This window comes from Eschrichtius robustus, chromosome 13 (genome assembly GCF_028021215.1).
Source record: "Eschrichtius robustus isolate mEscRob2 chromosome 13, mEscRob2.pri, whole genome shotgun sequence".
Lineage (NCBI taxonomy): Eukaryota > Metazoa > Chordata > Mammalia > Artiodactyla > Eschrichtiidae > Eschrichtius > Eschrichtius robustus.
The window spans coordinates 16233536-16257655 of NC_090836.1; the positions used below are offsets into that span (position 1 = coordinate 16233536).

At 36.3% G+C, this 24120-nt stretch overlaps 1 protein-coding gene across 5 annotated transcripts in view; it reads left to right on the forward strand.

The window, feature by feature from the left end:
* Positions 1 to 24120, forward strand: part of PLEKHA5 (pleckstrin homology domain containing A5) — a 241684-nt gene that overhangs the window by 149703 nt on the left and 67861 nt on the right. For all 5 annotated transcript variants that reach the window (XM_068559798.1, XM_068559796.1, XM_068559801.1 and 2 more), the window contains 7 exons: positions 813 to 896; positions 2352 to 2472; positions 4920 to 5024; positions 7380 to 7452; positions 13790 to 13890; positions 17226 to 17341; positions 21221 to 21688. In XM_068559798.1, coding sequence (XP_068415899.1) covers positions 813 to 896; positions 2352 to 2472; positions 4920 to 5024; positions 7380 to 7452; positions 13790 to 13890; positions 17226 to 17341; positions 21221 to 21688 — 1068 coding nt within the window. The remainder of the gene's footprint in view (positions 1 to 812; positions 897 to 2351; positions 2473 to 4919; positions 5025 to 7379; positions 7453 to 13789; positions 13891 to 17225; positions 17342 to 21220; positions 21689 to 24120) is intronic.

Below are 24120 nucleotides of genomic sequence, written 5' to 3' on the forward strand. Positions count from 1 at the left end.
ATTCTATCATTTGACCTAGAAAGAATAGTATTTCTTTATATTTTATATTTCTTTATATTTTATTTCTGGTATAAGGCAAGGTCTTATTCTCCAAAAAATAGTCACTCTTTAATCAAACCAGATTTTTTTTCAGCAAACATAATAAGTAGATTTTTCTTTGTTTGTGTTGTTGTTTGTACATTTCATTTAAGATTTTTGTTTGCTCCTTCAGATTCCATTTTTCTATAGCATACTTCAGGTATCATAAAAATCAATCCCATTACATTATTATGTAAAGATTCCTTTGTGAAACCAAAACGCCATAAATTATTGCTCTTCCAGTGGTACTATGTTTTAATGTGCTGGTGCCCATCTGGTAGTACTGTTAGATTTATTTTTCCATACATGAATTTGGCATTAGGTTTCTGTAATGTACCTAGATTGGCATACAAAATAATGAAGGTAGGTGGATACTCATACTTTTCTGTGGCCCACCTGTCACGTCAGATGCAATGATTGTGGAGTCAGATGAACTTACTTTTGTTTATACAATAGAAGAACAAATTGAGGTCATACTAGGTGTGGGCATGGGGTTGGGAGTGGTGAGTCTAGCTGTACTGTAAAACTGTAAGTAACATTTACACAAACGTGTACACACAGTAGATAGTAGAAAAGGTTATGTAGGAGTGTCAACACCTGGGGGTTTGAATTGCATCTCCTTTATTCACTAACTTTAATGTTGCTATAAAGAAATGGCTATTTTGCTACCAGGATATTTTTTTAAAGTTTGTGGTAATAGCACGTACATTTTCTCTTATTCTGTTTTCTTCCAGCCATAATGAAAGGAAAGTGACCTGTAAACATCCAGTCACAGGACAGCCATCACAGGACAATTGTATTTTTGTAGTGAATGAACAGTAAGTAAAGCGTTTCATGGAATGCCTCTGTTCAAAATGGGGTTAGTCTAAGTGTCCATCGACAGATGAGTAGATAAAGAAGATGTGGCACATATATACAATGGAATATTACTCAGCCATAAAAAGAAACGAAATTGAGTTATTTGTAGTAAGGTGGATGGACCTAGAGTCTCTCATACAGAGTGAAGTAAGTCAGAAAGAGAGAAACAGATACCGTATGCTAACACATAAATATGGAATAAAAAAAAATGGTTCTGAAGAACCTAGGGGCAGGACAGGAATAAAGACTCAGACGTAGAGAATGGACTTGAGGACATGGGGAAGGGGAAAGGTAGCTGGGACGAAGTGAGAGAGTGGCATGGACATATATACACTACCAAATGTAAAGTATATAGCTAGTGGGAAGCAACCGCATAGCACAGGGAGATCGGCTCGGTGCTTTGTGACCACCTAGAGGGGTGGGATAGGGAGGGTGGGAGGGAGACGCAAGAGGGAGGAGATATGGGGATGTATGTATATGTAGAGCTGATTCACTTTGTTGTACAGCAGAAACTAACACACCATTGTAAAGCAATTATACTCCAGTAGAGATGTTAAAAAAAAAATGGCGTTAGCATTGAAATTGCTGTTATCCATACTTAATACAGTACAATTTAACAGTTTTCTTATCTGGACATTTGCAGTCAAGTATAATAACAGAATGCCATCTGTTTACTATGTATGGTATAGAAACATGACTTAAAGTTTTTTTTCATGAGGAATGTAATTCCAGAAGCAGTTTTTACAATAGCTCAGACACAGATAGTAAACTCAAGAGCGCAGGATGCAAGGTCAGGGAAACTGTAAACTTGGTCAAATTATTAAACTAATTTGAGCTTAGTTTTTTCATCCATAAATCAGAGGCAGTGGTAATTACCGTTTCTAAGGATTTTTGTAAGCATCAAATGAAATATGTGTGAAAATAGTTTATATACTATAAATTTGTTCACAAATATTAGTTATTGGTATCATTATTGTTGTTTTCTTTTTTTTTTTTTGGCCTCGCCTCGCGGCTTGCAGGATCTCAGTTCCCCAACCAGGGATTGAACCCGCGCCCTCAGCAGCGAAAGCACAGAGTCCTAACTCCTGGACTGCCACAGAATTCCCTATCATTGTTACTGTTTTCAATATTAGAATTGCTAATCTTGTAATTAAATTTTTAATGTTCCAGTTAGATGACCAAGTAGCATATCTGTATTAAGGCTTATTAAAATAAACATGATATTAAGTTGTGCTTAATTATTTTTAAAGTAGTTATAAATATTAAGCTCCAACTCTAGAGCTTATTAAGCTCTAACCAGTACCCAGCAGTTTTGAAAAAGTCAGACACCGGCATTGTTAACTCTAGGGAAATGTTATTGTAAAGTAGTTTACATAAACAGCAAGTTCTAGCATTCTGGCATATTATATTTTCAGGACTGTTACAACCATGACATCTGACGAAAAGAAGGAACGACCTATAAGTATGATAAATGAAGCTTCTAACTATAACACGACTTCAGACTATGCAGTGCATCCAGTGAGCCCTGTAGGCAGAGTAAGTTATTTTGCTTACTGTTAATTATTGATAACTGGTATAATTGGTAATATCTATTACTGTTACTCTTAATGGACTTAGAATTTTAGAATAATCATTTCATTTTTATTATTACATGAACCTAATTACGTTCGAGGTAATTGACATAAGAAGCAGTGACGCAGAATATAAAGTAGTAAGCTTATATTTTAATAATTTAATGACTTAACATTTTTTAAATATTGTAGAGTTCAGATTTGGAATAATTTTACAAATGTAATGGATGTTTGTGTGAGAAAATGGCAGTTTATTGAATCAACTTAAGTTTTAATGGTGAAGATTAATGTAATGGCCTAGAACTCCCATTTTCTGACTATTAAGTATGCCTAGAATAATATATATTCTATCATATTATCCTGTTTTTTTAAAATGTAAAATCTTTTACTGCTAAAGGGAAACCCATCAAGCCACTGTGCTTGATGACTGACGTGTTTAGAACCCATGATGTGAAAAGTGCCGTAGCCACGTGGAAACAGAAGTGGGTGGTTCTTCTTTGTAATCAGAAACAAAAATGTTCATTGTTTAATCTCTAATCCCAGACTTGTGTGTCTATAAAAGTTTGTAGTTATTGCTTCTTGTACTTTAATCTATAACGTTAATGTTTTAAATTTAGAATTTTAATATTAAAATTGTCTTCAAACTCGTAGAAAACCTGCTGCTGAATCTGAATAAATAGTTGCTGTAACGTTAATGCTCAGGTCCTAAATTAAGGATAGCAGGAAAATCAAGGGATGATAAAAAGAAATTTCTTTATTTAGAACGTAATTGTGTATTTTATAATAGTAAAACAATTGTAATAGTAAATTATGGTTATTGTAAAGAAATGGGTAATAGACAATTATCTATTTTAAATGCCTGTTAAGGTTTTTTAAATGAAATATTGTAGAATATTACAAGTAAATATAAATTTTCAAATAATGTAAATTATTTCTAATTCTTGTATAACATAAAACACTAGCAGGATAACTCAGCATTATAATGCTTGTAAATTTATACTAATTAAAATCTAGAAAAATGACTTACCAGTTGAGGGCCAGTAAGTCATTGTCTGGAAAGAAGTTTGGAGCCGTGCCTCACACTTTACACCCAAAATTTTCCAGATGGATCTGGTGTTAAAGCAGTAAAAACAGAACTCTAAAAGCAGTACAGAAAACAGTGGAAGTTTTTTTTAAATAAACTCAGAATGCTGATGGGCTGTCTAAAATATGACATAAATCCCAGAAGTCAAAATAGAAAATGAGAAATTCAACCACAGAAAACTATCATGCATGCATAATATCTGTAATTCATATGATAATTAAAGAAGTATACTGAAGAGTAGGTATTATATATGCAGTTATTTGAGAAAAAAAAAGAGATATTCCATAACTATGAAAACAGTTATTCAGATGGATAGACACATATATACACAGTGGTATCAGTCGCCTCACAGGGTTGTGTTTGGGTTGTTTGGGTGCTGGGGTCCAGAGGTGAGAAGTAGACTGGTCCTTTTGTATCTTTTTGTACCATTTGAGATTTATACTGTGTTTAAGCATTATCTGTTCAAAAGTAAATTAAAATGTATCCCCCAAAAATGGTTGATATTGGGCCTTAAAATTCTATTATGTACTAATACAAGCCTCATAAAAGGAGATTCTAATGTAATGTACTAGATTTCCAAAGATTCTAGATAAGTTGAAAAATAAGAGATAAATTGATATTACTTACCTTCATAGAGAAATTCAAATTCAGCTTCTTTGTCTTTATGTTTGTTGGTTACTGCTATCATTCCACCAAGATAAAATGTTCACGATAAACACAGCAGTATTTTACAAGATTATGTGTACTTTTAAGAATATGGTAAACACCATCTGTCTGGTATTATCCACGTTCAGAGTTTGTCCGTAAAGAAGAAAACACTACATGACGTTAAGCAGATCCTTCCAGTCTTGTTTTGACTTGATGTGATATGTTTGTTTCTATTTTATCTGTTAGATTTGCTCTTGTGACATGGCACTGTTAACTTTAATTGGAGCAACACGATTCAATGCAGATATAAATCAAAAAGTGCTGTCATTTGGTTTATTCTTTGAAATGTGTTAATATTATTTTTACTCAAGGTTCCTTCTGTTTAGCAGGTAGTGCCACACACTGTGCCTTTTTAAAAATTGTACACGCAGATTTTAAAGGAGAGAGATTTGTGATCCTTCTGTAATATCCTAGAGAAGGAAAAGTCTTTGTGCAGAATTCTTACATTTGAAACAACTAAGACACAAAAGTGGAATTGCAGTAATTCATCTGAAAAGATTAAATCCTGGAAGTTTCAGAGAAATCTGAAAAGAGATTAAAATTATGACGATGAAAAATAAACTCAATATCTAGGCATTAATACTACATTTTTTGTTGGGCTTTTTTTTTTTTCCCCTTAGACTTCACGGGCTTCAAAAAAAGTTCATAATTTTGGAAAGAGATCAAATTCAATTAAAAGGAATCCTAATGCACCTGTGGTCAGACGAGGTTGGCTTTATAAACAGGTATTTTTTTTCTTTTTTTTTCCTATTTGATGTGAAAAAAGGACAGAATCAAAAGGGACCTTTTCTGCCAAAGGCACATAAGACAATTGTATAGAGTGGAGAAAGAACTGTAGAGTTGGTCATCCAGATTCTTCACTTCTTATTACCACGGAGAGAGTTAGGGGAACAATGGAGAAAGAAAAAGTAATGGATGTTACTTAGAGATATTGTGGGTGGGGGTGGGCAGGTATTTCTAAAGTTGAAATTAAATATATGCTGCCTGAAAATGTTAGGAAGAGCATGCTAAAATTATCTAGGCAGAAATATTTTTTAAATGGAAAAAAAAAACAGAGGTATTGTACATTTTTCTGTCCTATAAAAATCATTCAAGAAATGTAGAATTATGTACTTCTCTGCTTTAATTTATAGAGAAATCTGATCGTAAGTTGAGATTTTTCTGATTTTTTCAGATTTTTGCTTCTGTGCTCTCAAGACCGCTCTCTTAAGTGTCTGTACTGTTTTTTCTTTTTTTTGTTTGTTTGATCAAGCATGGGTCACTCAGATACCCTGATAAGTTGGGGTTTGTATTGTTCCATTATCTGGGAAACCTGGTAACTAAGCTTTTTTGGAACATTGTTGTACATTTTGGCATTAGTAGGGATGCATGTACGTTGGACTTGGTGACATCTATTTGGATTGCTCAGAGGCTTTTGTTTTCTTTTTCACTTTCTGGTTTGCAGCTGGGTTTCAGATAAATGAACTCCAGATAACTGAGATAACTCGGCACTCAAGACCTTTATCTTTCTTTGTCCAGTCTCTCTGATTCTACATGTATACAGATGATGCAGAGCAAGTTAAATATTAGTTCACTGATAGTGCTAATTTATTCTGTCAAATATTGCTAATTGCTTTCAGATGGCCTAATAATGATATTCATTATAATTCATAATGACTTTGTTATGAAACATTCATTAGACCTTGTTCTGTCTGAAAGTTGGGCGGCAACTAAACTACTGTATTGGCAGAAGACCCACTTAAAATCCAGAGATTTCCCATTCAGATTAGTTTTGCCAATTTCTTACTGAGTTGATTGGGTATGTAACTTGGATACCAACTTTTCATTTTTACTTAAAGATCATTTACTATATTTTAACCATCTGACATTTAAACTTATCCAAGCTAAAAGGTTTTTTTAACTAGACTTTCTAATGAGTCCAAATTCTATTGAAATAGCTCCATGTGATATTGAGCTTTATAGAGGATATAGGGTTCCTTATTTTAAATGATTGCTGTTCTTATTTCTTGATCCCTTGGTTAATTTAGTATTGCCAAAGCGTTACCAACCAGTTTCTCTACCATGAGTGTTTATTTTGTAATAGGTGTGTGACTTACAGAGAATATTTGTTTGTAGAGCCGCTTAAAGATCTAAATTTTAATTATCTGTACTAAAGAGATAATTAATTAGGAGATTGAAAATACCATGTAATTTGGGAGGGCGAGGGAGAGCTTTCCTTAGTGTAGCTGTCAATTTTAAGGACAGATCTCTTACTTCAGGAGATTTTTACCCATATAATTTCTTCAGTTCTAAAGGCATTTTTAGATGATAGTCACAACTAGAAGTAAACTAAGAAATATAAATCAATGCACATACAAACTGACCTCTTTTTTGCCTGTGTGTGTGTGTGTGTGTGTGTGTCTGGGTCTGTGTTTCGTTTTCTCTTGTGGTTTTGCTGTAGTGCATGTGGGAAGGTAATTTTCACTGAAATTGTGATTTTGTTTGAGCTTGGCGTTTTTATTACCTAAATAACTTAGAAAAAGCTGCCAAGTAGGTACTCTTTTCTGCTGGATAAGCAAAACCCAAGCTGTTTATGTAAGAAGAAAAAAATGTTTATGAAATGTGTTTATATGCTAAGGTTCCTTTATTCACAATCATTTAAAATCACATTACCTTTGGAATAATTTCAAGTCACATACTTTTCTTCTTGTTGAAGATTAACATATTTATTAAATCTGGTTTACCAGAATGCACACATTGCTGCACAGTTACATTATTCTCATGCTAGCAGACGTGTTCAATAGAGTGGATTTCAGATTGCCTGCAAATATGAAACCAAATCACATTACTTCAACAGAATTCCTTTTACATGACAGTATTACTCTTCAAAGACCAGTATACTTGGGACTATCTTAATATGATACAAGTCCCTAGAAAACTAACCCAGAATTTTGCTTAGCATCTTAGTTAGATTTCTGTATAGCCTATGTCAAACACACCTTGTTTTAAAAGCTTATTTTAAACAAATAAGAAAACCAGAAATGAGTTTTAATTTTCTGAAATGAAAAAAAAAAATCCTTTAATATGCTGATCTAATGCAGGACAGTACTGGCATGAAGCTATGGAAGAAACGCTGGTTCGTGCTTTCTGACCTTTGCCTCTTTTATTATAGAGGTGAGTTTACCGTAAACAATAGAATGTATGTTAAGTATCAGATACTCTTTTAAAGAAAAAACATTACAAATCTTTTTGCTATTTTATTATCAACAAATAGTATCAAGAAAATCTTTTCTTTATTGACATACAATTCTGAGTAATTCTGAGTAAGGCGGGACAGAAGGCAATATTGTGCTTCAAGCAGATTGGTTTTAGCTTTGGTCCAGTTTCTGTAATCTGATTGTGCTGAACTGATTTGTTTTGTGTGAAGAACATGTGAGTATTCACTCTATAATGTTATCCTTGAATTCAGTGCCTAATAGATGAAAAACGTTAGTTTGATGTTTGATTTTTTACTTGTCAGTTTTGTCAGATCTAGCCATCAGTCTGTTAGAGATCCCATTCTCCCCAGCAAATGATTTTAGAGCATTAGATTAGAGACTGCTATGATGTACTAGCAAATAAGAAAAATAACATAGAATGTATTTATTATGATCCCTTCCAGCCCTCCCCCCCCCACACACACACACCTTTTTTTAAAACAAAAAGACCTCCATGAAACATTGAGAAAGTTACAGAAGGGATACAAACCAGGCTACTAATGTTGGTGGAGAAGAAATAAAGGTATTATTAAAGGCAGTCTTCATTTCTCTCTCTCTCTCTCTAATTTTGTTTTCTTTTTTAAATATTTATTTATTTATTTATTTATTTATTTATTTATTTTGGGGCACGGCGGGTCTTAGTTGTGGCTCGCAGAATTTTTCCTTGCGGCACACGGGCTCTTTGTTGTGGCGCATGGCCTTCTCTCTTGCTGTGGCTCAGGGGCTCCAGAGCGCGTGGGGACTCTGTAGCACGTGGGCTCTCTAGTTGCGGCATGCGGGCTCAGTAGCCCGGCAGCACGTGGGACCTTAGTTCCCTGACCAGGGATCCAACCCGCATCCCCTGCGTTGGAAGACGGATTCTTTACCACTGGACCACCAGGGTAGTCCGTCTTTTTTCTTCTTCTTCTTCTTCTTTTAATGTTTTCTGGTTAATAAGTTGTTGATTAATAACAATTTTAAGTCAGAGTCTAGAGAAGTCTCTTATCATGTGCCATGTGGATCTGTTAGATACCACAAAGTTGGTACAAACAGAGAAAGGGGTGCATAGGCTGTGCTCTCCCTAGAAATCTGCTTCAGCTACAATATAAAATCGTGAACCTGGACAACCATTCCTTCTTCCCTAAAGTCTGGTTGGAAACAGTCACTAAAGAATTAGATTGTCAGTGCATGATTACTCATTTATATACCACAGAATACAATAGAATTTTAGAACCTATTAGCAGTTTTAAAATTTACTTTGTGATTGTCCAGAAAAAGGTGTGACAAAATTCTGTGGTCATCTATCAAAACAACATGTGCATATTGACCTTCAGATTTAGAAATTACTGGAATTGTATTCATCTTTTTTCCCCCACTGAATACTGTGGTTGAGAAGTACTGCTGAGTCAGAATTAACCAGACCTATAAAATTTCATTTTGTCATAGAGATGTTGGTCAGGCCGCAATTGTGGTATTATCTTTAGTTAAGTGCCAGACTTACTCTACAATTTTCCTTAAAGGTTTTCCCAGTCTTGCAGAAAGTCAGGATTTGTAACTCATACATTATTCCTAAGCTTATAATTTGTACTTTTCTCCCTTTTTCAGTATGTTTTATAGACTGTTTAGAACTTTAAATAAGAACAAGAAAGTGTTTGTTGCTTCTCATATAAAAATTTCTTAGTGTTAATTTGCAACAAAAAGCGCACTGAGTTTCTTGTCTTTTGCTGTTATTATTGCCTATGGAAAGGTGCTTGCTACTTGTCACCTTTATTAAAATAGAAAAACTTTTAACCTAATTTGAAAGAAGTAAAGGTGAATTCAGAAGCCATGTTGAGTATGAGATTCCATATTATTATTAACCATATGCATTTTACATTCAGTGTATTTATTAATTTTAGTAAGTTCCCCAGACAGGAGGAATGTAAAAAAGAAGAAGATATAGAAAGGAAAGAAATAACATTTAACTCACTTCCATTCTTCAGATGGTTGGAAAGAAGCATATAATACTACACTCTCACTATTTTATCAATAGGAAATGTCAGATTTTAAATAAAAACTATCAGATTTTAGTGAGATGATCATAATAGCTTGCAATTTTTGGAACGTTTACTATATGCTAAGCACATAACATTATGATCTTGTCCATCTCTTCCTCACAGCCACCTGATAAGGTGGCAAATCTTATTATGCCCATTCACATGAGAGGAAACTAAGGGCAGCAAGGTCCAATTGCTGGCCTGTCTCCCCTGGCAAGTCTCAGGGCCAGGATCTGCACCCAGACACTTCTCCTAAACACCCAGATCTCGTCTTTTCTCTCTCTCTTTTTTTTTTTGGCCACGCTGCACAGCTTGTGGGATCTTAGTAGTTCCCTGACCAGGGATTGAACCCTGGCCCACGGCAGTGAAAGCGTGGAGCCCTAACCACTGGACCACCAGGGAATTCCCAATCTCATCTTCTCTTGTACCCTGAATACAATGGCCCCATTCATTTCTTCCGTATCTCTCAAAGCATTTAATATACTAACATACAGAATGTGCTGTCAGAATTTTTTGACAGGTTAGTCTGTGTTTTACAGATATGGGAAATAATACAGGGAGAGAATAAGAGCTTTGCTGTTTTTTTTGCAATAGGATAGCATCCAATACCAGATGGAAGCCCAGGTTCTCACTGTTCTTTACAATATACCAGGCATATCGTGAACACTGTGATAAAGTACTGAAATTGCTCTATTCTATAGTCAGTCTGTTGATGAAATTTACCATGGGGCGCAATTCACTCAACGAATGTTTACTGAGCAGGACCTGCTTCGTTCCAGGTATTTTCAAAATAGCAGTGAAAGAAAGCTTCCATGAAGCTTGTCATCTAGAGAGGTCAGGGAGACAGTAGATAAACTCAGATAAATAAACAAGACCATGGTAAGTGTTTTTAGGAAAATAAGGTCATGGTATGAAAGAAGGGCATGGGGCAAGGGCCTCTTTGGATGAGGGCTCTGAGCCGATGTTTTAGGTAGCAAGATCCCAGTGACAAGGAGCCAGAGTGAGCAGAGTATTCCAGGCAGGGGGAGCAATTGTGCAAAGGCTCTATGGTAGGAAAGTGTTTGGGATGTTGAAGGAGCAGGAAGAAACCAGTGTACCAAGCAGGGAGGTTAGCAGTAGGGAAAGAGATGGATGGGAGATTGCACCAGTTTTGGATTCTATTGGGGTTTAGGTTCTGCCCAAGATACCATAAGGAAACAGTTGCGTATTTTGAAGCGTAAGAGTGATATGCTTTTGATTTACATTTCAAAAAGCTCACTCAAGCTGCTGTTAGAAAATGAGTTATAAAGGGGAAGGAAGGAAACAAGAGTTAGCAGTTACTGTGTAGAAATGATGATGGCTTTAGACTAGGGTGGTAGCTAACAGAGAGCTCTTTTGATGCACCAGACATCTTATTAGGTGGTAGGATGCAGAAATTAACAATATAAACCCCTCTCCTCATGGAACTCACAGATTAGCTGAAGGAGTCTGAGAAAAAATGTTACAGTATTCAGTTCTGTTGATGAGTGTTGACCAGGCCTGTACAAGGAAGGGATTAGGAAAGAAGGGTGATCTTGACAAAGGACTTAGCATGTACAAAGCATGAGTGAGCATGGCATATTTGTAAAATAACATATAGGACTTAAGGAATGAAGGTTATGTCTGAAGACCTAGCAAGAGTAAAGGCTAAAAAGTAGATCAAGGCACAAAAGACATTTGTTTGTTATTCTAATGAATTTAAACTCCTGTCTTGAATACAAAAATAGTATCAAGATCAAGTGTACATTTTAGAAAAATCACCGTAGCACTTGAACTAGAAGCCAAGAGACCAGTTAGCAAAATATTGAAGTATTCTGGTGAGGAATGATAATGAGTAACAATATTCCGGTCTGTAAGTTATTTACCCAGCTGTAACTGTATGTATTTCTTGTCTTGTTCCCAAACGTCTTTAAAGCAAAAGAAGGAATGGAGGGGGGTGGATCTAAAATGTCACTTGAATCCACTAAAATGTTGAGATTTTATGGTTCCTGTCCCAGGTTGTGTTCCTCAGGAAGCGAGCCTTGTGATGGAGATCAGGGTGCAAGAGGCCTATTGGGGAGTGTCCTTGGTATCGGGACCTGGGCCCGGGAACGGAGGGAAGTAGGATGGGGCAGAGGGAGAAGTTAGGCTGCCGTGCAGTCTAAGAAAGGCCTGGCTGACTCCCCATCCCCAACGAGGAGTTCATTCTTTCTACAAACATCACTCAGTTCCTACCCTTGGCTTGGCAGTATACGAGGCCCTCTGGGTGATAGAAACTAAGACAGTTACCTAGGTAGAGTTAAGACAGTAAAAAAATATCAATAAGACAGTTGCCTAGGTAGACAGTTACCTAGGTAGAGAACTAAAAAGAAAGCCATGATTAGGAACATTTAAGTAATCTAGCAGGGGGCTCTTTGGATAGTCATTTGACAGATGAAGATTTTATATGCCTTCAGTTTTATGTAATAATGGCAGTAGTTACTGAACACTTAGTATGAGCTGAGTGCATTATTGCGTTCATTATGTCTGTTAACTCATTTAACCCTCACAACAAGTTCCTTAGTGGTAAGTCTTGTTTTCCTCAGTTTTATAGTAGATGAAACTGAGATGCCCAGCATCAGTAACTTGCCCAAGATCTCAGAGCTGCTTGGAATCTGGCCAGGAAACAGTCCATGATAATCCAGTGAAGTCACCCTGTGCTTATTGCCGCTGCATATTCTGAAATAACTTTAGGAAAGTCAGTTTTCCAATTAGGCAACATGGAAGAAGGTATTATTTGATAAAAAATGATCCTTTAATAAAGATGACTTCAAGCTGTTTCTGATGATATGCTTTATATAAGCATAAAATTGGATTTAAAATTAGAATATGACTCAATTATAGAAAATTGTCATGTTCTCTATAATTGATGTCTGCTCTCTGCCTCTTTTGTTTTACCTTTTAGAATAAATCTGCACTTTTGTTCATTCTTTCTTGTATTAGTGAACTATATCTGAATGAGTACAGTATAGTAAAAACAAAATTTTGTTCCACTGCTATGAGAAAAGCTATAGAAATAACCTCTAATGTGACTTTTTTCTTTTGGAAGTTTCACCACATAGTCTAGAAGTGAGGGGAAAATAAATAAAATCCCTCATTAAGTTTATAATAATAAAAAAACATGGCAAGCATAATAAAAAGAATTATTTCTCATTTATGGTTTTTCTCATTGGTGAGTTCATCAGCCTAATGCACAGCTTTATTAACTTGTCTTTTGGGTCTCTAACAATATACTATGTATTTCAAGTTTCATAAACATCTCTGCCCCCAGGCAGCAAGTTAATATTGTGAATCTATACTGTGCCGAGATTAATGTTTTATCATTTTCCTGGGTATATTTTATGTGCTTGCCTTGTAGGCCTGTAACTTATTCCCATAACTTTATTGTATATCGTAGCAACTGATAAAAACAACCCTTCAAAGATATATGCTTAAAAAGCATATGGTTTTTATAGCATAGTTTACAATAATGTATTTATGTGTATCATCATTTATTCAAAATTTTTTGAGTATCTGCTACTGTTGTTCTCAGTGTCTTCATAGAGTTCACATTCCAGTGGAGAGAGAAAGATGATAAATAAAAAACTAAAACATACAGTGTATCAGCAGTAATTGGGGTGGTGGTGAGGGGAGACAGTGGTGGAGTTCCAGAAGAGAAGAGAGGGCTCTGGCATGGGTCAGGATGGGAAGCACTTTAAAATGGAGCAGTCAAGGAAGGCTTCATTGGTGAGAAATTGAGCCAAGTCTGAAGGATGTGACAAGTGAGCCGTGCAATTGTCCTAGCTTTAAAATGGTTGCACATTTATATCCTACCAGCAATGTGGGTGGATTCCTTTTATAAATTTTCTGTGTCATCACTTATATGCTAATGTAGTTTCAGTGAATCACATGTCAAAGGGCTTTGTAGAATGCAGTCTATATGCCAAACAAATGTATGCTGTTTTTCTAATTGACATTTTTCTGACATGTGGGCCAATTTCTGATTTGCTTAGGATAGGGAAGCATGTTGAAAGTAAAGCAGTATATATACTCTGCTATTTAATATTTTCTCTTAAAACCTTATAAAGAACTACCTAAACAATACATGAATTCTTCATTCATATATGAAACTCTTTTGATTTTTGTCAAAATGAGTTTCAAAAAAATTTATTCTGTTTCATGAGAACATTTAAAATTCTAATCAGATGTTCAATTATCTCTTAGATGAGAAAGAAGAGGGTATTCTGGGAAGCATACTGTTGCCTAGTTTTCAGATAGCTATGCTTACCTCCGAGGATCACATTAATCGCAAATATGCTTTTAAGGTAAGGAAATAGTCATACTTTTTTATTCTGTATTTGAATCTTGCACTGATTAAAAAGTGGATATTGACCATGGATTATTACAAAAAGATATTTTAGTAACAGTTATTTTTATGTTTAAAATATAATAGTGGTCTTAGGGTCGAGGAGGAGAGTGTCCCTTTAATTAGGCCGTACATGCTCAAATATTTAGGGGCCAAGGGTCTTCATGTCTCTACTTTCAAATGGTTCTAGTTAAAGCAAATATGTTAAAATGCTAATAATTGATAGATATAGCTGTTAGGTGTCCTGGTGATCATTGTACTATTCCTTAAAGGTTACTGTATGTTTGAATTTTTTCATAGTAAATTTGGGGGTGGTGTGTTATTTAACATAATACATGTGTATTCATGATTTTATAGGATATTTGCAAAGATATTCTTGGGTCTAAGTACATCATGAACATCAGATAGTTTGGAGAGAATATTACAGTTGAAACATTAAATCTATTACTAAAGCTAAGCAGACCTGAGCCTCCCTCCCCTAACTAACAATACCCACCCGTCTCTGTGATGTGCTGGCTTGTAGAGCACCCTCAAGTAAGAGGCCACTTGAATGCTAAAAGTTGGTTATTTTTGTTTTCAAAGACCATACTGCATTCTTTGCTTTATGATTATGGCTGAAATAAATTTCAGAAGTCACCTATTTTTTTTTTTAAGTCAGTGTTAAATTAAGAACTCTGAAGGGTTTAAATTTTTCATTTTAAGGAAGAGAGGAAATATAAGGGTAACATATGCTGTTATGTAACAATGAAAATGTTTGCACCATTATAAAATTGATTCAGTTTTTAATTCCTGTCCACTTTTAAAGAATACTCAGGACTGCAGCCGATTTACAACTTTTGCCAATTAATGTGTTACATTATTAGCTATGGAGAAAAGAGAGGGAAAGGCAGAGTGGTGGGAGGGTGATGGGTGACCTCAAAGAGAATGTAATATCTGAGCAAAGACCAGTGGCTACAAGGGCAATCGCTACCCATTTCAATAAATGTTATTAACAGTATGAACCAGAGAAATGGAATTAAGTATTTTAAGATGCTATAGCAAACTCTAATACCGATAACTTAAAGTAATAACTTTTTAAAAGTACATTGCCCAACTCCGTGATACTAACGCTGTTATTTGGGCACAGGTTTAAATTTTTTTGTTTGCTCGTCAACTTGTCAGATGTTTATTGGATTTGTACTAGTCATAGGACATTTTGCTGGGTTCTTAAACTCTAAAAAAACATAGATTTTAAAAAATATAAAAATAAATAGAATGTTAAAATAGCAGTAAAAGTGACCATGCGTGTTAAGTATATTGTCTCTGTAATTATTCGGTTTAATTTTGATTGGATTTTATCTATAACAAGGATATTGATTTCTATTTCAAATTCTCTTCTCTGCCATGTTGTTTTCTCTGAATTTATGAGCCGCTTTTACTACTAAGTCCGTTGGCACTGCTGCTGCTGCTTTCACAATGGTAAGTAGAAACTATAGACAGTTGTTGAACAAAACTGCGGAACTTAAAGCTAAATCGGGAACTTTGCCATCATCTTGTAAATACTCCCATTTGACGGATCACAGGCTTGGGTGTGGTTTGTTAGTGTCTTTTGAGTCCTGGCTACACCTGGATCTTCTGAGCACCAGCCCAGTGTTCCTTCCGTTGATCACAGATAGGGGCAGTGGTCTTTATCCATTTCTCCAAAACCCCACTCAGCCAGTCCAGTGACTCTTGGTGGTGGTTTTAATCATTTTAACAACCGGTGGCATTTGAGCTGTTTCTTTCGCGTGGTTTCCGTAGATACTGTTACATCCCTTACATGGTCAAGTGAGATTTGTTGGTTCTGTAAGTTAATTTGCCCACTGTGTTGATTGAATTTATTTATATCCTGATTCTGAAAAAGATTCTGAAGCAGCTAATTTGACATTGTAGGTAGAGCAGATAGTCAAGATCTCCGAGTGAAGTGTGTGGCTCCAGATTTACTCCTCTCGTCTCTTTAGACTAACTCTGTGCTTAGTGCCCTTCCTTCTGCCTCATTCTATGCTGAAATAGCTTTTGTTTCTTTTTCCTTGTCCTTCAGTGTCTACCAGGGAGCTGTCACAGACATTCTTAAATGGAAATTAAGAATGGTTCCCCCCACAGAATTCCCCACCTTGGCCTTTGTTTTCTTTCTTTCTTCTTTTTTTTTCCCCTTCTTTTTTAAAGAAATTTTATTGAAGTCTAGTTGATTTAACCATGTTGTGTTAATCTGGCTTTGTTTTCTGCTCTGATGTAGCTACTGCTGCTGTCCATCTTTGCGCTGCAGGCCCAGGGCTAAGCTGAGCGCTCAGTGCTTGAACTTGGGTAGCTATCCCTCAGCAGCGCCTTCTTTGTGTTGTTTTCTGTTTCTCTGGATAGAGGCAGATTGCCACCATAAAGAAAGAAACCTACTTACCAGTTATATAGGCCTCAAACCCAGTGTATTTACATTTTAACTCTGAAACTTGAGAAGAAAAGCTAAAGGGCAGTGCCATTTTGGGTCATTTATAAATCTTTTATGTATATGTATAGATGTCTGTAAGGATTAGTCAAAATGCTTTAACAGCAGCACCTTTTAAGGGCTAAAGCAATTGGTAACACAGGAGGGAAATGCTATGACATGTACATTTCAATGACTTGTGTTGCTGGTTGCTCTGGAACATTCTTGAATAGAGAGATGTGAATTGTAGTAAATGGAAATTGCTAAGGATGTGTGCATGGAACAGGGACGTCCAGGTGCTTCCTTTCTTACCTCCTTCCCCTCCTATACATCTTTTTTTTTTTAAGAAAAAGAAAAATGGTAAAGTTAGGAGAAAAAATGTAATACGTATATATATATATTTTTTTAATTTTATTTATTTATTTTTTTTGGGGGGGGGTGTTGGGTCTTCGTTTCTGTGCGAGGGCTTTCCCCAGTTGCGGCAAGCGGGGGCCACTCTTCATCGCGGTGCGTGGGCCTCTCACTGTTGCGGCCTCTCTTCTTGCGGAGCACAGGCTCCAGACGCGCAGGCTCAGCAGTTGTGGCTCACGGGCCCATTTGCTCCGCGGCATGTGGGATCTTCCCAGACCAGGGCTCGAACCCGTGTCCGCTGCATTGGCAGGCAGTTTCTCAACCACTGCGCCACCAGTGAATTGTATTTTTCTTAAGTCCCTCATTTCTATATCGGTATGTAAGACAAGTTTGCTTTCTTTGAAATTGGATTGTAATGATCTGTGTAAAGAGCCACTGAACTTTCTTTCTTTTTCTTTTACAGATACCATATTTCTATTTAAAATGATCGTGCCATTTTCAATCAGGCAGCCCATCCAAACATGCGGACCTATTATTTCTGCACTGACACAGGAAAGGAAATGGAGTTGTGGATGAAAGCCATGTTAGATGCTGCCCTGGTACAGACAGAACCTGTGAAAAGGTAAAGGCTTGTAGGGAAAATAATGGTGATTTCCACTTACATTTTATTTGCCTTGCAAGTATGTCATTATCATAGTACATATCATTTTAGTAGTCATGATATGAAACTATTTCTTCCTCAGAAAGCAAGGATTAATTCATGTTTTATATTAAACTAATACACCTTTAGTTAGTTTGAAATAACACCTGCATTTTTATTCCACCTTCCCTCTTTATTCATTTTCACCTATCGGTGTACTGAGGTGAATCCAGAATCCTAACATTCCAACTGAATGTTCTTTCTTCTTACAGAATTATGTTTAATTTCCGGTAAGTACATTTTCAATTGCTATCTTTTTTTTTTTTTTTTTTCAATTGCTATCTTAAAAGTACACAAGACAGTGGTTTTTTAAGGTTCTAAATCTTAGAAGAGAATTTATACTCATGAAGTTAATTTCATTGTGTTTTTATATTATGTTGTATGTTTTTCAAGTTTAATAAATTAAAATAAAATTTTTTGATGAGTTTCATTCCTTTGGCATTTCTGGGTTAATTCTGATTGTTTTATGATGAATGTCTCCAGAAAATAGTTCATCAAGCATTTAGATTATTTCTAAATATATCTACTTCTTGATGAATTCTGCCTTCTTTCTTTTAAAACTCCAGGGCTTAGATTCTTTGGTAATATAAATATGTACTGTTAAAATTGATCTAAGTGTGATTTTCTTCCCCTGCTTTAACATATGAATCATTTTAATATTCGACTATATTAAGAAATAGTGAGAGGAAATCTGTTTCTAAAATATGTAAATAGCAGCTGAATAATGGGCTTACAACATTTTTGTTATATATTCCTATAATTTGAAGAAAGATCTATGATACAGTTAAATTTTTCTTCCAGTCAGCAACAATTGAGCGCATATCTCATATAAGGAAGATTGCTAACTTGCAAATTTGATCTTTTTGCTCTCTTCTCAGGAAATTATAGGATTGTTACATTGTAAATCTTTTTTTTTTAAGTGTGTGTATTAATAAAGTCTTTTGATGTGTTGGTTAAAAGACTCAAGTTGATGCTATATAAGTAAATTTGTGTTTATTTTTTAAAGTATCTATTCCAAATTAACTTAGCTAATCACTAGTAATTAGAGCTAGGGAAAAGTATGGAGAAAAAAAGGAAAGAAGGTCCAGGGTTGAACTCTGGGACACCTATTTTTAAGAGTAACCACCTCAACCGTATACATTTTCTAGGTTGAGAGCTAATAAAAGGAAAATCTGCTTTTGGAATTCCATGTGTAAAAATGACCTGAATGGACGTAAAAATGAGGTGATTATGACTGACAGCTAGAGAAAATTTGTAGATGAAAAAAATTAATTGAAAATCTTAAGATAATATTAACTTACGAGTAGAATTTTCAGGGAATTGTTTAGAATACAGAAATCAATATAATAATTAACATATGTGATTGCCAGATAATTTCAGTTTTGTATGTTCACTTATCCCAGAATTTCAACTTCCATGTTCTTTTCTTGTATTTTCCACTCTAAAAACTAATGATTACTCATAATTTATGGTGATAAAGATGATATTCAATATTTTGTTTTGACTTCTGACAACTATTCGTTGATTATGTGCCCATAGCAATTTTTAGCCAGTTGTGTTGATATAATTTGCCCTATTAGCCAGGAATTGTTGAATACCACCTATGTGCCCAACCTTGTGTCAGTCGCCATTATCCTCTAGAAATTATGTCCTTTATTCTACTTCTAGCTCTTAGCATTTTTATCCTGCCCTGGTAGTCTTAATCATTCAATATGAAGGTACCTAATTACTATACTATTTTATTTCATAAGAGGGGGAGATTTTGTTTACTTGGTTTTAAGGTATTGGGCTCTTTTTCCCATATGGCCAGAATACTTACAAATGTTTATCACGGCATATCACCTAAGAGATAGAACATCCAGTTTTTAACTAGATAGTTCATTTCTTCTAAATTTATAAAGTATTTAACCTATGAACTACAATGTCATTGTCCCCAAGTGTACAGAACATTGATAGCATTAAAAAATCTAAGCATAATATACATTCTCTGAATAATTTCCATCTCCGGGCCCATTATTTTCATTTTCTATATTTGCATGTGTTTTCTGCAGTAACTTAAATGTCACTTTTTAAAATTGGATCACAAGTTTTACATTATTTATGTTATCTTAGCATACATTTCTGAATCAGTTTTGGTTCCATTTAGAGAAAAGTCAGCATGTGTCTTTTTTGATTACATCTCTTAAATCTTTGAGAAAAAAATTGAGGAAAAAGTCATTGCAGATCTAATTTAAAATAATAGCTTTTGGTAGACTAGAGGTAACTAATTTTAAAAAACCTTTTCAGATATTTGATATTCAATGTGAAAAAATCCTCCCCACCCCTGAATTTAGCACGGATAATTGTGCTTTTAGTGTAGATCTTCTCTGACTTTTATCTTTCAAGGGAAAGAAGCTCCATAGCATATCTAAGTAAACTTTAACAGTGTCTAATATGCCTTCCAATCTGGAAGCTATGAGGTTTTTTTTTGTTTTTTCTTTTTTTTTTTTTTTTATGTGGGATCTTCCCGGACCAGGGCTCGAACCTGTGTCCCCTGCATTAGCAGGTGGATTCTTAACCACTGCGCCACCAGGGAAGCCCTATGAGTTTTATCTAACATAAATATATGGATAGTCCATAACTGTACTCCAAAGAAAATAGTCACATTTCCTTTTATTTTTTCTCACTGATTGTATTCCTAACTAGCTATCTCTGTATGGCTGTATAGGATATGTATAGATTATGTACTTTCTACACATCACTGAAACTGGCAGCAATAGCACACTTAGGATCCAATAGGAACATTATTATGTATTGAAATGTGCAAGGTTGGCCAGTTCCCGAGAGGGGCCTCCCCGGTGTGGTATGATCTTGGCCAATTTCGTGCAGGTTCAGACACTCAGCTTGGTCTTGTCAGATCCTGGAAGTGACTGGTCTCAGGGAAGCTGATTCTCATCAGAAAGACCCAGATATAGCAGCTGGCATGGTGAGCAATAAAACTGTCCACTGGCCCAGGCACATACTGCTGAGCAGCCCATTCTTCCTGCGGGGACGTGGACATGAGATGCCAGATTCTAATCCACAATTGCTTGATGAGATGGAATGGTAGTGGTAGTAAAGTCTGTGGCAGCCACTGATTTACTCATCTAGTCCTCACAACAGTCTTGTCTCCTTGGTGCTACAATTTTCCCCATTCACCACAGAGAAGATTGAGGCTTGGTCAGTTTCTGCACCTTGCCCGAAACGCAGCTAGTAAGAGGTAGAGCTGTCAGCTGAGCACATGCAGTCTGGCTCCAAGAGCTCTTACCCGAAACTCAGGTCCTCTTGAACACAGACACAGAGAGTTAATCAGTCATATGGTTCAGATCTTTGATAGCATCAGAATATTATTTCCATTGCCACAAACCAGAGTCATGTTTGTCTCATGGTGAGTTAACCCTCCTGGCTGGAAACCATGTTATTTCAAATGACTAGTTACTGTGGTCTTTTAAGTGTGGATTTTTGTGGTTTCACTGTCAAAGGGCAGTCTTATTTGCTTTCTTTCCAGTTTTCTAATGGTGGGGACACTCATCACTTTTTTTCCTCTAGTGCTTCTTTACGCTGTATTTTAGGTTTAATTTTTTTCCCCTTTCTATTTATACATTCTGTTGTCGTACTTGAATTTTCATACTACAATATTGGGGATTTGTGCAGACTTCTCCTCTGTGACCGTTTCGGGGGTTTTTTTTTTGGTAAAGTTGAAGGTAATTTTATGTTTTTCCTAGATTGAATCCCAGAAATAACATGTGCATTATTTCATCTGGCTTTCTTCTCTGATTTCAGAGTGGATAAGGTTACATCTGAGAATGCACCAACTAAAGAAATCAATAACTTTCCCAACCATAGAGTGCTAATTAAACCAGAGGTCCAAAATAACCAGAAAAACAAGGAAATGAGCAAAAATGAAGAAAAAAAGGCATTAGAAGCTGAAAAATACGGATTTCAGAAGGATGGCCAAGATAGACCTTTGACAAAAATTAATAGTGTCAAATTGAATTCTCTGTCGTCTGAATATGAGAGCGGGTCAACGTGCCCGGGTCAGACTGGACACTACAGGCCAGTCAATGTGAATAGTTCAGAGAACAAAACAGTCAATGTTAGCCTGGCAGATCTTAGAGGTGGAGGTCACCCAAATACAGGGCCCTTACACACAGAGGCTGATCGAGTCATACAGAGAACGAATTCAATGCAACAGCTGGAACAGTGGATTAAAATCCAGAAGGGGAGAGGTCATGAAGAAGAAACCAGGGGGTAAGTGTCTTGTTACGTGTTGTGAACCCAGGTTTCTTTCCTGTTATGTTGGTGGGAGACTGGTTTCTGAGATACCAATTCAAAGTATTAAGTTCGAATTGCGTTTGAGATATTACAGCTTCATTACTCATCTTTTTTTGATGGTAATCAGGTATCAGTGTTTTTTCTCTGCCTCTCAGTGTTCTGTCGCCCAACTTTACTAATTGCAAGGAGCCATCCTCCCTGGCCCAGCACAAGAGAAGGCATGGGCTGTGGGTACAGATCATGTTTGTTTGGGATGAGGAAAGGAGCAAGACCTAGCCTCACCCCTCTACATGCACACGTGCGTGCACGAACACACACGTGCGTACACGCACACACACACAGAGTGAGAACTTGTCTTCACTCTCCCCACCGCCCTGCTGTTTTCCACTAGTAGCTTCTGCAGCTTGATGTAATGCAAAGGTCTCCTGAGACATGTAACGTGGAGACCGGAAAGGCTTAGGCTCTCTAGTTCTCAGTCTCATTCCTTGGCTTTCTTAAACTCATAATGCATATGGCTAAGTATTATATTTATTCATCTAAGCATTTATTCATTCATGTACACATTTGTTCTTTCATATACTTATTGTATAACTACACTATGGTAATCATGGGGCCAGAAAGTGAAATACTGAAAAGATATAGTCCAGATTTCTCACAAAGGTTCTTAGTCCGGTAGAGGAGAAAGTTAAACAAACAGGTACAGTATATGGTGACAAATACAGTGATGGAAGAACAGGATGCTGTAAGAAGATGTTTTGGGGACAACCAACACAATCTAAGGGTTCAGGAAAACCTCTTTGGAGGAAGTGAAATATGGGCCAAGATATGAAGGACAGTATGCTTATCTTGGTTTACATATGCAAAACTGGTAGAGCTGGGAAATGACTCCAAAGACGTGAGTCTGGCTTAGGCACAACTGCTGTGATGATGGATGGGAAGCAAGGCTGGAGAGAGAAGCCAGAGGAGATGTATGCAGATCGGTGTTTCAGCAGTATCATCCCTGCTGCAGAATCTGGAGAATGAGTTGGAGAAAGTTCAAAAACTATTGGAATGAATGAAATGAGAGGAAGGGGATGTAGTCACGATATAATTGACAAGGCTAGTTGGGTGCTTGGATGTGCTTGATTGCAAACTGGTCTCACTCGAGTCTAATTTGAGCGGCTGGGGGAAATCAAGAATGACGCCCTGCTTTTTGGTCTGGTCATCAAGCGTTGTCCGGTGCCTTTCGCTGCATAGAGAAGGTTTGGGAAGAGAGAAGGTAATGAGTGATTGGACAGGTTAGATCTGAGGTGCCTGCAGTCTGTATCTCCAAAGAGAGATCTGGACTTGAATAAGATTTGGGGTGTCGTCATTATATCAGATATGCTTAAAGGTAAGGATGAAAATCAGAAAGAACATTTATATTTAAAGGAAAAAAAAAGGATGGTGGGCCTGCAAAAGAGACCAAAAATAAGGGCTAGAGGAAACGGAGGAAAAGCAGGTGATGGTGGATGAGAAAAAGTGTTGTGTTGTGTTGTTAGGTGGGAAGCTGGTGATGCAAGATTTATAACGTACTTTAATGAACTAACATAGTAAAATTAACTGAAGACTTACTGTAACTCTTACCTCTCGATAGTAGGAAACCAGAAAGCAATGAGTTACTAATGTATTGGTTAAAAGCAGATGAACTTTTGTAATAGTGGAATGTCCTTCCAGTCTGGGTGGTTGTCTGCCAGCCTCTTCTCTCAGGAGTGCAGCTCAGCCAGGGCTGCAAAACCCGACTCCCGTGATGTGTTGCTCACTTCCGTTTTCTTCTCCTCCACCCTCAGTGCTCACTTTTCTAATATTCTCAAGGGACAATTGTGAGAAACAGTTGCTGTTTCAGAAATAAAATTTGATTAGACAGAAGAAAAGCCAGAGGTAGTTCTGGGCGGTGGTGGGGGGAGAAAGGATGTTTGAAAGTACTTATAAAGGTAATTGTTTTCAGGGAAACAGTAATAAAAATCCCAGCCAGAAGACCTGCTGCATCTCTACCCGGCAAATTAAATCTCACTTCTTAATAGAAGCACTTTTCCTCAAATAAAATCATACTTTCTTAAGGTTGAATGGGTATAGTTAAAGGGGTTCAGTATCTGGAAGTTAATTTTTTTTAATTGTTGAGCATAAGTATTAGTTTTCAAGCACTAGTTAAAGTCCTTGGTTGGGTATAATTAACACACATAAAGGCTCTTTATTTTGACTGCAGACCTTCCAGCTTCTGAAGGCTAGTCTTAGGTTATTTTGAGCTAAGGTTTTTCTCCACGTTGCTCCTCCAACTTCAGCTTCACTAGCTGGAGTCCAGTTTGGATCACTGAAATAGATCATCTACGTTATCATACGAACTTCATGCTTAAGAAACAGTTGCGAGGTTTTATAACGAAATAATTTTT